Source organism: Chiloscyllium punctatum, chromosome 42 (assembly GCF_047496795.1).
Source record: "Chiloscyllium punctatum isolate Juve2018m chromosome 42, sChiPun1.3, whole genome shotgun sequence".
NCBI classification, from domain to species: domain Eukaryota; kingdom Metazoa; phylum Chordata; class Chondrichthyes; order Orectolobiformes; family Hemiscylliidae; genus Chiloscyllium; species Chiloscyllium punctatum.
In genome coordinates, this window is record NC_092780.1 from 2,102,542 (window position 1) to 2,119,233 (window position 16,692).

The window sequence follows — 16,692 nt, forward strand, 5'->3', positions numbered from 1 at the left end:
GTCTGCTCTCACAGGCAGCTGGGAATGATCCTGTGGCTACTGTCTTGTAGGTGAACAGGGATTTCTCATTTTTGACATGAACAATATTTATCCCTCAACAAACATCACCGACATAAAGATCTGATGCTTACCATCCTGCTGTTTGTGTGAGCTTGCAGTTTATAAACTACATTACAATAGTGGCTGCTTTGTTTATGACTCTATGATTCTGTAGATGTGAAGTGTTTTGCAAAGTGTTGATAAACCCAGTTGTTTCAGTGTCGCTGGGGAATGGCTGGCTCTGGTGGTGGATCAGTGCAGCATTGACCATGTTTGAAGTTGCTTTAAACTTGGCTTGACATCTGAGGAACCAGGGGAATAATGTACAAACAGCAAGTCAGTCACCACACTGCCTTGTGCAGCTGTCTCTGTTAAATGGCTGAAGCTATTAATGCACTCCATTACTCCTCAGCAAGTTTCACCTCTACTTCTTACCCTCCTCTCAGCTCTTTGTTTAGTAGCAGCCATTTTCTCCTGACTTCAGTGCCTTGGCCATGTGCTTTAGGCCTGGGTGCAGTGCTGCTATGGAGCTGCTCCGTGGCTCCACTCTCTCATTCTCCATGGAGCAGGCTGCCTGAGAACAAACCTGCCCGATGTCCGGGAAGAAAACAAAATAAACTTTGGAAACACAGCCAGTCTGAGCTCCTGCTAGAAAACACTAACTCCTCTTTCACCAGACCCAGCAGAAGCTCAAATCCAAACTGTTTAACTCTTGCTGCTAACTCTCCGAGTGGATTAGTAATTGGGTTGGATCCAATCTAATGGATTGAGTTTCCAACTGAAACATCAATAATGTTCCTTCATTTCGCCACCCGCAGTGTGATTAATATTTTTTGTAAATATTTCTGTGTGAAGAAATTTCATCAATATTATCCCATTGAAGCCCTCCCTCTCACACTTTTAATTTCCTACATCTCACTATATTCTGAAACAGTATAATGTTTTTATTTGTGAACTTAACCTGTCAATTCTTCGGAATATCTCCCCTTCAATTACCAATTTGGTCTTTCTGTTTCAAATTGCTCTCCATCAGTTTGAATTTCTCTGCTTTGGTTCCACTCTCCCAGATTATGATTCTCCAGTATTGTTGATCCGAATTAATATTAGAATTCCCTGATTGAGTTTCTTCTGAAGGTTTTCATTTCTAACTGCAGACTTCAACCTTCTCTCTCCCTCCTACCAGTGCCATCCTTTCAGAGGACATTGTCACATTTTCTCCAATCAACAATTATAGTTTTTGAATTTCATTTTATTCAGAAATTTTCTGGATATGATTATTATCAGCCATGATGCGGGTGAAGTGAATTAATCAACACCTTCTCGATGTTCCTGTTCACAGGGACCTTGTCACGGACAGCTGCAGCGAGCACTTGAGAGGTTTGCGATGTCACTGAGTCAGACACATGAAAACCTGTACCATATTCCCATCCCAAACTGTGACAGGAAAGGATTTTATCATCCAAAGCAGGTTTGTGTTTCATTGGCAATGATCACTAAATGCACCAGCAGAGCTGCTTCTTCACTTCCAGGATAACAGTCAGCTCTCCTCGATACCACCCAGGAAATTCTCCCCACAGAGACACCGACAATTGGAGGCATGCCTATTACTGCTATGATTGTACACGTCTCGCTGGCCAAACACCAGCACAGAGACAGCGCGGGGTTAGATACAGAGTACAGCTCCCTCAACACTGTCCCCTATCAAACACTCCCAGGACAGAGACAGCACGGGGTTAGATACAGAGTACAGCTCCCTCGGCACTGTCCCCTATCAAACACTCCCAGGACAGGGACAGCACGGGGTTAGATACAGAGTAAAGCTCCCTCAACACGGTCCCCTATCAAACACTCCCAGGACAGAGACAGCGCGGGGTTAGATACAGAGTAAAGCTCCCTCAACACGGTCCCCTATCAAACACTCCCAGGACAGGGACAGCACGGGGTTAGATACAGAGTAAAGCTCCCTCAACACGGTCCCCTATCAAACACTCCCAGGACAGGGACAGCGCGGGGTTAGATACAGAGTACAGCTCCCTCAACACTGTCCCCTATCAAACACTCCCAGGACAGAGACAGCGCGGGGTTAGATACAGAGTACAGCTCCCTCAACACTGTCCCCTATCAAACACTCCCAGGACAGAGACAGCGCGGGGTTAGATGCAGAGTACAGCTCCCTCGGCACTGTCCCCTATCAAACACTCCCAGGACAGAGACAGCGCGGGGTTAGATACAGAGTACAGCTCCCTCAACACTGTCCCCTATCAAACACTCCCAGGGTAGGGACAGCACGGCGTTAGATACAGAGTACAGCTCCCTCAACACTGTCCTCTATCAAACACTCCCAGGACAGGGACAGCGCGGGGTTAGATACAGAGTACAGCTCCCTCTACACTGTCCCCCATCTAACACTCCCAGGACAGGGACAGCACGGGGTTAGATACAGAGTAAAGCTCCCTCTACACTGTCCCCCATCTAACACTCCCAGGACAGGGACAGCACGGGGTTAGATACAGAGTACAGCTCCCTCAACACTGTCCCCTATCAAACACTCCCAGGGTAGGGACAGCACGGCGTTAGATACAGAGTACAGCTCCCTCGACACAGTCCCCTATCAAAAACTCCCAGGACAGAGACAGCGCGGGGTTAGATACAGAGTACAGCTCCCTCGACACAGTCCCCTATCAAACACTCCCAGGACAGAGACAGCGCGGGGTTAGATACAGAGTAAAGCTCCCTCAACACTGTCCCCTATCAAACACTCCCAGGACAGAGACAGCGCGGGGTTAGATACAGAGTACAGCTCCCTCGACACAGTCCCCTATCAAACACTCCCAGGACAGGGACAGCGCGGGGTTAGATACAGAGTAAAGCTGACTGGCCTTTCTGATTTGGAGCTTTATAAATTAATATCAATGATGTCAAATGGAAGGGTTTGTTATGTATTTGAATTGATTCCTGACTGGATTGTGTTGTGCAGTCGTACAGCACAGAAACAGACGCAAAAACAGAAATTGCTGGAAAAGCTCAGCAGGGTCTGGCAGAATCTGTGGAGAGAAATCAGAGTTAACGTTTCAGGTCTGGCGACCCTTCCTCAGAAACGGGCCCTGTGGCCCAACTTGTCTGTGATGGTCAGGCTTCCCAAACTGACCTAGTCCCATTTGCCTGCATTTAGCCAAATCCACCTAAACGTTTCCTATTCATGTATCATGTCTTTTTAAATGGTGTAATTGTCCCAACCTGTATCATCTACTTTGGCAGCTCATTCCACACACTCACCACCTCTGTGTGACCATTTTAAATCTTTCCCCTTTCACCCTAAACCTATGCCCTCTATTTGTGGACTCTTTCCCACCTTCCCCCCCCCCCCCACCCCACCCCAGGAAAAACACCTCAAGCCCCTCATGATTTTATAAACTCCTTTAAGGTCACCCCTCAACCCCCGACGCTCCAGGGAAATAAAGTCCCAGCCTAACCAGCCATGTGTAGACAACTTCGGGTTGAATTTGAAAGTGATGTTATTGAGCTGCTGATTGTGGAATCAATGTTTCTGATGACTCTGTTTCCCGTCTCCTCCCACCTCCCCCTCCTCACAGTGTCACCCCTCGCTGGATGGAGAAAGGGGCAAGTGCTGGTGTGTCGAACCGAAAACAGGGGTGAAGCTGATTGGCTCTCCAGAGGTGAAGGGAGACATTGACTGTCAGCAGTTTCTCCTGGAGCAGGAGAAGGACTGAGCTGATGCTTCCAACAGAAAGATGCTTCACTGTTCTTTCCAAAAAAATCCACTGTTCTTTCTGATGTTATCTTTGTAAGATGGAGAGGGAACTCCCACAAGTTGAGTCAGTGTGTTCTGTGAGATGCAGGAGTGTGCAGTCATTGCTCATTCAAACCTCACTGAATCAGTGCTCAGTTACATTGACAATCACAGAATCCTTTTAAGCTTTTGTCTGCTCCTTATAGAAGTGTTTCTGTTGTCTAACGTCTTCCAATTTTGATATCTTTCTGATGTTCCTGTTGCCTGTTCCTGTGGGTTTGCCACATTCTCCAATCTCTCACTCCAAGTAGGTCCCATTGTGAGCACCCACAGCAAGTGGCCCTTCTCCCCTGTGGCCTGTGGTCAGACTGTAGTCAGATAATTAGTGAGTGTCAGGTCACAGGGAGTAAGGACCATGAGGGAAAGTCCATGTTCACCTGTGTGCCATTCTAGCCTAAAGGTGTTAAAGGTCTTTCAGTCTAACTCTCCGAGCAGACTGAACCAAACTCTTTAACTTACAACAACCAAACAAACTAGTTGTGTCCTTCCAGTGCACCTGGTGCTAAACAGTCTCACCCTAGCCCGTGAGAAAGGGTATTGAAATATTGGGGATAGGGGAGAAATGCATGAATCAGTATTAAATCCTACAAGGTGCCAATAGGGCACTGACACTCCAAAATAAAATGCTTCCGCATCTCACTTAGTGCCTCATTCTGTCTCGATGAGAAGCCCAGAAACCTGTTTCTTGCAGGAGTCTGTTTGATATTCACTCATGGCCAATGGAAGTTTGATCCAATGTTGAAGGGGTTTGTGTTGTCCGTTGATATTTGGGATGGGATGACCACCAGGTGACCCTTAAAGACCCTTCCTTCCTTCCTTCCTTACGACTCTCCTTTTGGCTATTATTCTCCACCTAACCTTAGTCCTTCTAATGGCACCCAATGGGTTACTTGGACAGGACCTCCCAAAGACATGAATACCTCACTCACTCAGCCTCTGTCCACTTGCAGCTCCATTCAGCCCTGTGGCTTCTCAATCGAGTTTTATAAATCTCTTGGGAAAGGTGGCAGATGGGATATTGAGGGGGTAGTCATTGAGCCGTTGGGGCAGATTGCTGGAGGAAGATAGTTGGCTGTTATCGCTGCTGCAGAGATCACTAATTCCTGAGCAACAGGGAGAGGAGGAATTTTAAATTGTGCAAAGGTGCACCGTGAATGCTTCTGTGCCTTCAGAAGTCACTGATAATGTCACTGAACAAATCAACTAGAGACCCAGAGAATGGTTTGACAACATAGGTTCAAATCCCACCACAGAAACTCGTAGAATTTTAATTCATTTAAAATCAGGAATTGAAAGCTAGTCTCAATCCTACTGGCCCTAAAGCAATCACTAATTGTCAGAAAAACCCATCTAATTCACTAATCTCCTTTAGGGATGAAAATCTGCCATCCTTACCTGGTCTGGCCTACATATGACTCCAGAGCCACAGCAATGTGATTGATGTGTAACTGCCATTTGGGAGAACAATCAGAGAGAGCGTGTAGACACAGTCAGGGGCTGTGAGAGACCGCCTCACCAATAGTGATCCGTCCCATGGAAGAATGAAAGGAGTAATCTCTGTGTTTGCAATCTCTTTTCAGGAAGTGAGGGTCTGCCAGTGAGACATGAGGCAGCTTTAGCATCATTGGGGTGGGTGGTCTTCTCCTGCCCCTGAGTGAGTCCCCAGGCTGTCTGGGTGACTACTGGCTAGGAACACAAAATGTGGCATCTGTTTGAAGGCTTGTGGCCTGAGAGAGACGATCAAACTCTCCATGTTCCACACTCACCATGGATTATTCAATGTTCCATTAATTCTACTGGTGCCGATACATTTCAGTATTGGAAGTATCAATCATTGAGATTGATTATTTACATTTCCCCATTTATTAGAGCTACCTTTCCGTCTGGCCAACTGGCAGATACTAACCAAAGTCAAGATTAGAGTGGTGCTGGAAAAGCACAGCAGGTCAGGGAGCATCTGAGGAGCAGGAAAATTGACGTTTTGGGCAAAAGCCCTTCACCAGTGTGCTTTTCCAGCACCACTCTAAGCTTGACTCTGATCTCCAGCATCTGCAGTCCTCACTTTCACCAAGATACTAACCAAAGCCCAGGCTGGAATGGTTGAAGCAGAGAGCAGGAGACGAGTGGGAAAAGATATTCTGGTCTGATTATAAACAGCAGCATTTGGGACTGTTCCTATACCATTGTAATTGTTAGAGTTAGTGGATAATAAAGCCTCCTCTGCCCCAAACTGGGACATTGAACCATTCCCTTCACTTGGGTGATTGGATCAGTTTGTCTTCAGCTGATCAACTGGGACAGTCCAGACTCAATCCCTCCCCAGGGTTTGGGTTCAGTGTTTCTGTTCCTGAAGCAGGGAGGAGGTTGGTTCAGCCAAAGAATGCATTTTCTGGGTTGTATTATTTCCCCAGAATGAGGTTGGATCTCTGTTGTGAGACCCTCTGCTTATATTGTTATGTCAGACAGTAGGACAGTTTAGAATGTCCGCTGGACAGTTGGACGTTGAGTTTGTTTTGTTAAAAGGGAGAGGTACTGCTTCCTATGCAACGGCAGCCAATAACCTGAAGCTGTCCGATAATGCAGGGGAAAGACTCGTGTCACAGGTCAGAAACCAAGCCAGATCCAACCTCAGCCTAACTTGTGATGGAGGATGTCAATCTGTTTAGTGACTCGATCACCTAGAAACTGTTGGCGAGATTGGGCTTTGAACCAACCACAGAAAGAAAGGGAGAGCGAGCGATGGAGCTGCAGGAGTAACTATCCTCTCAGTCCCAGTTACAACAGCACTTCACCGGGAAATGGAGAGCTCCCCTCAAATTGATTGCAGCTGATGCTTTCAATGGTAGACATTGAGGGCCCCTCTTGTGATGCAGTCGTAGTGTCCCTACCCCTGGAGCAGGAGGCCTGGGTTCAAGTCCCACCTGCTGCAGTGGTGTGTAAGACCATCTCTCAATTGGTCACTTAGAAAAAGAGAATGATGGTGAACTTAGGAGCAGGAATAATTCTCCCCGAGCTCTTTCCACTCTGCCTGTCAATGTCTGGGCTCCCCTTGGTTTCAAAACATGAACACCACTCTGAGAGACTGAGTCCAGAACTGAAACCGCTGTCACTATGCAAGGCTACATGAGTAGGAAGGCTTTAGAGGGACATGGACTAAATGTAGGCAAATGTGACCAGGTCAGATTGGGAGAACAAGCACGTGCAGCATCAGGGAGGCCCAGGTTGTCTGGGCTGGTCATACGAAGATGCACTATAGCTGCCTGCTGGAGCATTCAGTGAGAATGGTTCACCTTCCAGCCACCTGCTCCCTGTCACGTGCTTCATTTAATGTCACTCTGTTGCAGTAGGGAGCCTCCTCATTGGTCATTGCTCAGAGCTGGGTGACCTGTGACCTCAGTTACGTGGAGGTCACCAGTGGGAAAGCAGACACTGGCCATTGGGGGCAGATTCCCAGCTGAGGTCTGCCCTGGTTCACATTGTGCCCTTTCAGATGCAGACTCTTCAGGGACTGTAACGTTAATGTAGTGCCCATCCATCTCCCTCCTCAACAACTTCCTCATGCTGAGACCCAGGTCAGACTGTAGCAGGAACCATCAGCCAATGTTCAACCAGAGGAAGGTACTGTCACTATCGGAGCTGACAATGATTCCAGATTCCGTTGAAGTTGAAGTTTACCTGAAAATTCCTGAGGAGCAGTGAGCATTGTCACCTTAGAATTCCTACAGCACGGGAAGGGTCCAGTCTGCACAGACCCCCTGAAGACCATTCTGCCCTTTCACCATAATCCCACATTTAACATGGCCACTCCACCCTGATCTGCACGTCCTTGGACTGTGGGTGGAAACCGGAGCACCTGGAGGAAACCCTCACAGACACAGGGAAAACATGCAAACTCCACACAGACAGTCACCTAAGGGTAAGAATTGAACCGGGGTCCCTGGCGCTGTGAGGCAGCAGTGCTAACCACTGAGCCACCATAATGCCAGACTGGGTGCCAAGTTTTTAGGACCCCAGTAGAACAGGGCTCTGCTCACTCCTGGAGAGATTATTTTTATTGAAAAATATACTTTGTTCATAAAAAGTCGATGTACATGCACAGATATTAAAGCAGTTCAGTACAGGTTTTGCATTTCAGGAAAAGCAAACATTGAAATCTGACACTCCCTGTGAAAACCAAAGGCATTTCTTCCTTATGCAGGACTATACTGACATACATTTACATTGGAGGCGCCGGGAGGGTCTGGTAACTGAACGGACCCTCATTATACTCTGACGGGAAGACCATGGTCTTTCCCCAATGCCCCTTGGCAGCAGCTGGCCCAGTTTTAGTGTGTCCCAAAGCATGTAGCCCTGAGCCTTGGAATGTGCCAGTCTGGAACACTGGATCAGGGTCAACTCCTTGCTCTGCAAGACCCACAAGTTTCGGGCAGACCAAAAAAGTGTCTCTCATTGAGGTGATGGTCCTCCAGGCGCAGTCCAATTTTGTCTCAGTGTGCGTCCTGGGGACCAGACAGTAGAGCACAGAGTCCCGTGTCACGGAGCTGCTCAGGACGAACCTCAACACAAACCACTGCATCTTCCTCCAGACCCTCCTTTGCTAAGGCACATTCAGATGGAGATGTGTGACAGCCTCTATACTGCTTCCCCCAACCCCACAGCTGCTTTGAGGGTGGTGTGTGGTGGTACAGACCAACTGGGCATACATGAAGGATCTGACAGACCACCAGCCAGGCGATGACTTGGTGCTTGTTGGAAAGTTCTGGTGATGAGGCATTCTGACTTTGATAGTTTGTCAGGAAGCAACCCGACAGGATCCATCCTCTCCTTTTCCCACTACGTGTAGACCACTTCCTGATGGACTGGTGGTCAAAGGTGTTTTCCTTCACGGGTTTTTCCCCAAGGATGGGTGCCATGGAATGGTCCAACTACTTGCAGTGTTCCACAGCAATGAGGCCAGTCCCAACTCCGGGGACAGATGGAACCATCATACACACTGACACTTGGTGTTGGTATACTGAGGGTCTCTGCACAGCTTGACACTGCCACACAAAGGGGGCCGTCAGGAGAATTGAGTTAACTGCCTTTGTAACAAGATTAGACCCTGAATGGATGCCATTCCTTCCACCTCTGCTCCTCTGCTCTTTCAATCTCACCTCATGCTTGGTGTAATGAAAGTGTGAACAGAAATTCAGTTTGTTTGGTATCATTGGATGGGGGACAGGCTCAATAGTGACCTGTTTGGGACAGGAACTGGTGTGAGAAACAGGAAGGGCGTTCACAGGGCCCTGTGACTGTGAGCAAAGGGAGGAATCCAAATGTGATGATGTGACTTTCACTGGTACAGATCCTGGAGACAGGTGACTACCAACACAGTTGACCTATATATGATATTTACTGGTAACAATCTTTAACACCCTGTGATATTCAGAATCTTTTTTTAAAATACTATGTTAGAGTGTGTTTTTTTGCAAAATATTGGAATGTAATAAATGCAAATTCCATTGGTGCTGCTGTGTCCAGTTTTTTCAGGATCTCCTGTCTATCATGTTGTTGCTGTGTTGTTTGTGGGATCTTTCTGTGCATGAATTGATTGCTGTGTTTTTGACATTGAGACACTTTTAATCCAGTTTAAAGAGACAGTTCATTTTGATGACTTAAGGTCACAATAATGACCCAGTCCTCAGTGCTTCACAGGCCCCTCCCTACGTTAACTCCTTCCCTGATCAGATGTAAACACATGCACAGCTCAGGCAGAAAACCAGCTTGATGGACCATACTTTACAGCCACTGTGCCATTGCTGTCTTGCCAGACCCCCAGCTTCCCCCCCCCTCCCCCCCCACAACTTCCTAGTTGTTTTGTCAGTGAATTGGGGCAGTAACAGGTGGCTCACTGCCTGTGGGACCAGTGAGACCTTATGGTGGGTCAGTCGTGTCCAGTTAAGGCCCTTTACCCCACACTTGGAATAAGTCAGCAACAGAGTGACCAGGTTTCATTGAAGTGACACGAGGGAGAAATCTCCTTATGAGACTCTGGGGGTCACTGCCGGACACCCTTAGGTGTAACCCCTTCCCCATCCCATTTTCCCTGTTCCTATGTGGCTTCACAACAACTTTCCAGGGCTGCACCAGCCAACTGACCCCACCAACACTGGAGAAGGCTGGGGGGGAGGGGGGGGCGCGGCTCCAGCCCCTTCAGGGAAGGCAATTCCACCTCCAGTAGCTGAATTCTATTGGCCAGAGGCTGGAATTAGGTGTCCATATAATTCAGCTTCTCTACATCCTCCCCATCAAACACTCTATTGATTTCAGAGAGGACTAGACTGTCTAGAATTCCCTCTTCTGGACTCTCTACTGGACATTGGGCCCATTGTAAGAGGAGTTTAGTTCTTGTCTTAATGTCCCTGTAATAACCTCAGGATATCCTCGCTGTAGATGGAATCCTGGGATGATTGGCGTTGTTCAATGAGCAGATATTGAGACTTGTTTCTGATGTTTAGAGCAAGAAATGATCCAATTGAAACAAATAAGATTCTGAGAGGGTTTGACTGGGTAGAGGCTGTGAATGTGTTAAACTGTCAACCCTCTACACCCCCACCCAACCCCAGCTACTAACATGGGGGGAACTGGATACTACCAGGAGTGGCTGAGATGTGTATAAGGAGACCCCAGAGAAATATGTGAGTGAAAAGGGGCTGGAGGGTTTGCTAGTTGGGTGAGACCAAGGAGGAGACTTATGGGATCACTAACACCAGAAGGGCTGAATGGCCTGTCACTCTGGCAGCTCCCCTGTACATAAGTTTTGGCTTCAAGACTGTCTGGAAATGTGAGGAGTGCCAACCCACGTCACACATTCTCAGAGAATCTGCCACATTTCCAGGAAGCTTTGGAAACTTGACATTACAAAGTAGGAGGTATTCAACAACTTACATCGAAATGGTGACATAAATACAGAATTGACAACATGACAAAGCAGGAGGTATTCAGAAAGGTGATCAAAGTGTTTCGTTGAAGAGGTCAGCTTTAAAGTAGCCAGAGAGAGTTGTTCAGGAAAGTCCAGAGTTTAGGCCCCAGGCTTCTTTAGCACAAATAGGATGGACAAGGGGAGTGAGGGATCCACAAAATGTCACTGTTGGAGAGAAGCAGCATTCCTGCAGGATTGTTTTTACAGGTGGCAGAAGCTACAGAGGTCATGGAGGGATTTGAGGATAAGAATTTTTTATTAAAGATTTTTGTGGATGAGATATAAACATCTGCCAAAACGCTGACATTTTCAGCACAGGTGAGGCTGGTCCTTTTCAGTCAATCACCACATTAGACAAAGTAACCCCCAAATAACATCCAGGTCAGATTTCCAAGGTGAGATACACAGTTGCTTGAAAAACCAGCCTTCGTTTCCAATGTCCAGATTAATCTTTGTTCCTGTTGCTTCTGCAGAAAGACAAAACACTGTCACGTTGGCAATCATTAATTAACATACACCCCAATACTCACAAACTCAAAAGTGTAAAAATACCTGGACTCAGAAAGCCCCGTAGTCAAGGAGTTCTGATCTCCTGAGATTCCAGCTGTGGGGGGAGGGAATAGATAGAGTTAAGATACAAATCAAGCATCAGCTGATTGAAAGATAGAACAGGTTTGAGGGACTGAATGGCCTGGACCCGGTCTTCTAGTTAACAGCTGAGGCAGTGTCTGCTAGAAATGCCAGGAATAACTGTAACCTTTCACAGTTAAACAGACTCTTTGCTGTTTGAATCTCCTGCAGCATTTGATTTAGAACCAAAAATTGTCCAAAAACGTTCGTTTAGTTTGAGCAATCTAATCCAGAACTGTCGCAGTAATTTTATATCAAGGCTGACTGATGCTAAAGGACATAGTGAGCAATTCACTGCAAACAAGGACCAGTTGCTGGTTATTTCTTTTCATAGCTGACATTGCCAGTTCCATGTCTTTTGTCCGCTATTGCTCACGCACTCGGGATTAGGATTGGAGGAGGGCTGAGCCAACGATGAAATATCACAGCTGCTTTAGAATAATAGAGAGAGGGAACTATGGAGAAATTCCTATAAAGAATCAGACTGACCAAACAGTGCTGGTGGCAGTCTGAACAGAACAGAAGTGTGGCTCTGGCATCAGAGCAGCACCTACAGCTAGGATTATCCTCAGGATATCAGGAAAACAAAATCCAACTCAAACAACATTCCACTGCAGCTCAGTTGACATTCGAAGGCTGGAACACAAAGGGAACACGATGAACTCCAATCACGGTCTCATGACAGAAGGCCGATTAATTTAGAATGAGTTGAGGAGGAATTGCCTCAATCTAAGGTTGTAAATCTTTGGAAATCTCCAGCTCAAAAGGTAGTGTTGAGGTCACAAATCAGTCATGATCTAATTGTCAGACACAGCCAAATTACTTGGATGAATGACCACCATCTGTTCACATTGCTTAGGCAATTAAATTTACACAAACACACTGACCCTCACTGGGGTACAGTCCCCCCCACACACTGACTCTCACTGGGGTACAGTCCCACACACACTGACTCTGACTGGGTACAGTCCCACACACACCGACTCTCACTAGGGTACAGTCCCCCCCACACACAGACTCTCACTGGGGTACAGTCCCACACACACCGACTCTCACTAGGGTACAGTCCCCCCCACACACTGACTCTGACTGGGTACAGTCCCACACACACTGACTCTGACTGGGTACAGTCCCACACACACCGACTCTCACTGGGTACAGTCCCACACACACTGACTCTCACTGGGGCACAGTCCCCCACACACACTGACTCTCACTGGGGTACAGTCCCACACACACTGACTCTTACTGGGGTACCATCCCACACACACTGACTCTCACTGGGGTACCATCCCACACACACACTGACTGTCACTGGGATGCAGTCCCACACACACTGACTCTCACTGGGGTACCATCCCACACACACACTGACTGTCACTGGGATACAGTCCCACACACACTGACTCTCACTGGGGTACCATCCCACACACACTGACTCTCACTGGGGTACCATCCCACACACACACTGACTGTCACTGGGATACAGTCCCACACACACTGACTCTCACTGGGGTACAGTCCCACACACACACTGACTCTTACTGGGGTCCAGTCCCACACACACTGACTCTCACTGGGGTACAGTCCCACACACTGACCCTCACTGGGGTACAGTCCCATACACACACTGACTCTCACTGGGGTACAGTCCCAAACACACACTGACTCTGACTGGGTACAGTCCCACACACACCGACTCTCACTAGGGTACAGTCCCCCCCACACACTGACTCTGACTGGGTACAGTCCCACACACACTGACTCTGACTGGGTACAGTCCCACACACACCGACTCTCACTGGGTACAGTCCCACACACACTGACTCTCACTGGGGCACAGTCCCCCACACACACTGACTCTCACTGGGGTACAGTCCCACACACACTGACTCTCACTAGGGTACAGTCCCACACACACTGACTCTCACTAGGGTACAGTCCCCCCCACACACTGACTCTGACTGGGTACAGTCCCACACACACCGACTCTCACTAGGGTACAGTCCCCCCCACACACTGACTCTCACTGGGGTACAGTCCCACACACACCGACTCTCACGAGGGTACAGTCCCCCCCACACACTGACTCTGACTGGGTACAGTCCCACACACACTGACTCTGACTGGGTACAGTCCCACACACACCGACTCTCACTGGGTACAGTCCCACACACACTGACTCTCACTGGGGCACAGTCCCCCACACACACTGACTCTCACTGGGGTACAGTCCCACACACACTGACTCTCACTGGGGTACAGTCCCACACACACTGACTCTCACTGGGGTACAGTCCCACACACACTGACTCTCACTGGGATACAGTCCCACACATACTGACTCTTACTGGGGTACAGTCCCACACACACTGACTCTCACTGGGATACAGTCCCACACACACTGACTCTCACTGGGGTACAGTCCCACACACTGACCCTCACTGGGGTACAGTCCCATACACACACTGACTCTCACTGGGGTACAGTCCCACACACACTGACTCTTCCTGGGGTACCATCCCACACACACTGACTCTCACTGGGGTACCATCCCACACACACACTGACTGTCACTGGGATGCAGTCCCACACACACTGACTCTCACTGGGGTACCATCCCACACACACACTGACTGTCACTGGGATACAGTCCCACACACACTGACTCTCACTGGGGTACCATCCCACACACACTGACTCTCACTGGGGTACCATCCCACACACACACTGACTGTCACTGGGATACAGTCCCACACACACTGACTCTCACTGGGATACAGTCCCATACACACACTGACTCTTACTGGGGTACAGTCCCACACACACTGACTCTCACTGGGGTACAGTCCCACACACTGACCCTCACTGGGGTACAGTCCCATACACACACTGACTCTCACTGGGGTACAGTCCCACACACACTGACTCTTACTGGGGTACCATCCCACACACACTGACTCTCACTGGGGTACCATCCCACACACACACTGACTGTCACTGGGATGCAGTCCCACACACACTGACTCTCACTGGGGTACCATCCCACACACACACTGACTGTCACTGGGATACAGTCCCACACACACTGACTCTCACTGGGATACAGTCCCATACACACACTGACTCTCACTGGGGTACAGTCCCACACACACTGACTCTTACTGGGGTACCATCCCACACACACTGACTCTCACTGGGGTACCATCCCACACACACACTGACTGTCACTGGGATGCAGTCCCACACACACTGACTCTCACTGGGGTACCATCCCACACACACACTGACTGTCACTGGGATGCAGTCCCACACACACTGACTCTCACTGGGGTACCATCCCACACACACACTGACTCCCACTGGGATACAGTCCCACACACACTGACTCTCACTGAGGTACAGTCCCACACACACACTGTCTCTCACTATGGTACAGTCCCACACACACTGACTCTCACTGGGATACAATCTCACACACATTGACTCTCACTGGGGTACAGTCCCACACACACTGACTCTCACTGAGGTACAGTCCCACACACACACTGACTCTCACTGGGGTACAGTCCCACACACACTGACTCTCACTGGGATACAGTCCCACACACACTGGGGGCGGTGGTTCCATACTTCCTGACAATAGGGCTGGAGACTCTGATTGCTTTGTGTCACTCTGTTTTCAGTGTGTTGGGGTGAGTGGTGGGGTTAATGTGTGGTCAGTATTTCAAAGCCATTCCCAGTTTCGATTCCTCATGCCAGGGTTTTGATTCTGTGGATTTTGTCTGTTCAGGGTCTGGCACTGAAACAGTTAAGAGAACAGGCTCTAGCTTTACTTTAAAATATGAAACTGAGTTTTTGAATCCGAGCATTGAAGCGGGATTTAATCCAAAGTGTTACTCAGTAAAATACCTGGGCAATGTTCAGACTGAAATCGTTGGGACCAACACAGGAATGAAGCAGTAGTGATTCTGAAGAGTTTGTGTTGCAGCACCATGTCTGTAATTATTAAAATCTATTAAAGCAACACAGAGATCAGGAATTGGAAGTTGCTCTAGCACTTTGATCCATGCAGGAACTGACTAAAAGAACTGTCTGTAAATGGACCAAAGTTCACCCTTCTGATGACCAGGAATGTTCTGTGTTAAACATACAATTGTGAGGCAGCTTGGACAATTCCCAGCCTCCTTGCAGCTGGCAAATATATTCAGAGGTTTCTTGAGCTGCTTTGAAAGTATGCAGCACTTTGCAGGCCCCAGGGCTCCAGTTGGACATCTCTCCCCCGTGTCTTGGAGACTGGGGGGCGAATCTGTTCCTGAGCTCTGGGTTGGTGCGGGGGGGGGGGGGGAGTTGGGATTTTCCCTGCCTGGTCTCTGTGGGCTCACTCAACTCAGAGGCTGTCTGGATCATTGCCAAACTGTTTAGATCATATTTCCTCCGATTGTGAGGGACCAGTTGTGTCTCCCCCCGACAGCAGCCTTTTAAAAATCTTTCACAGAACAGAGAGGAAGCCTCTCACTCTAATAAACTTGTTGATCCAGTTTTCAATATGGCAAAAATGGCAGCTATTAAATTCATTCAGGGGAAGCATTTATTGCCCATCCCTAATTACCCTGGGGAAGGTGGTACCTTCTCGAGCAGTTTGTGGTCTTTGGGACATCCACAAGATTTTGACCCCGTGATTGGGGAAGGAACAGTGACATAAGTAAGGATGACAAATTTTGGAACTGATTTCCAAAATATTGATTCTCAAATGATATTCACAATAATGACTCTGATGAAAAGGTCACTGGATGCAGAGAAAACTCTGTTTCTGTCTCTGCAGATACTGCCAGACTTGCTGAGCTTCTCCAGAAATTTCTGTTTCTCCTTGCAATAGAGGAGGTGTGTGAAACTACAGCTGTCAGCACGGCTGACACTGAGGGTGAGCACGTTCAAGAACTAAAGGAGAAGCCATCAACGCAGTAGGAGGTGGAATGTGAGAGAGAAAAAAGCATGTTGCCTGAGGAACGATGGAAACAGAGGGATGCTGCAGAGCACTGGTATGTGAAGGGAGCTGAATATGGAGTGACGTTATCAGCACCAAAGTAGATGGTGATTGAGGAAGCTCACTAATTTGGAGAGGGCACAGAGTGTACAGAACATAGAGGATCAGGCACAAGCTACTGCCCAAAGAGAATTGTCTATTGCAAAGAGATATTGATCGATGAAATGAACAGTAAATATGTTCTTAGTGTCGGATCTGTGTCAG

At 48.2% G+C, this 16,692-nt stretch overlaps 1 protein-coding gene across 1 annotated transcript in view; it reads left to right on the top strand.

Annotated features, from left to right (window-relative positions):
• The window catches only part of LOC140465624 (insulin-like growth factor-binding protein 4), a 46,490-nt gene extending 37,134 nt beyond the window's left edge, over positions 1-9,356 (top strand). Inside the window, exons 3-4 of the mRNA XM_072561179.1 lie at positions 1,379-1,507; positions 3,633-9,356. Coding sequence (XP_072417280.1) covers positions 1,379-1,507; positions 3,633-3,770 — 267 coding nt within the window. The 3' untranslated portion in view covers positions 3,771-9,356. The remainder of the gene's footprint in view (positions 1-1,378; positions 1,508-3,632) is intronic.
• The last annotated feature ends 7,336 nt before the right edge of the window (positions 9,357-16,692 follow it).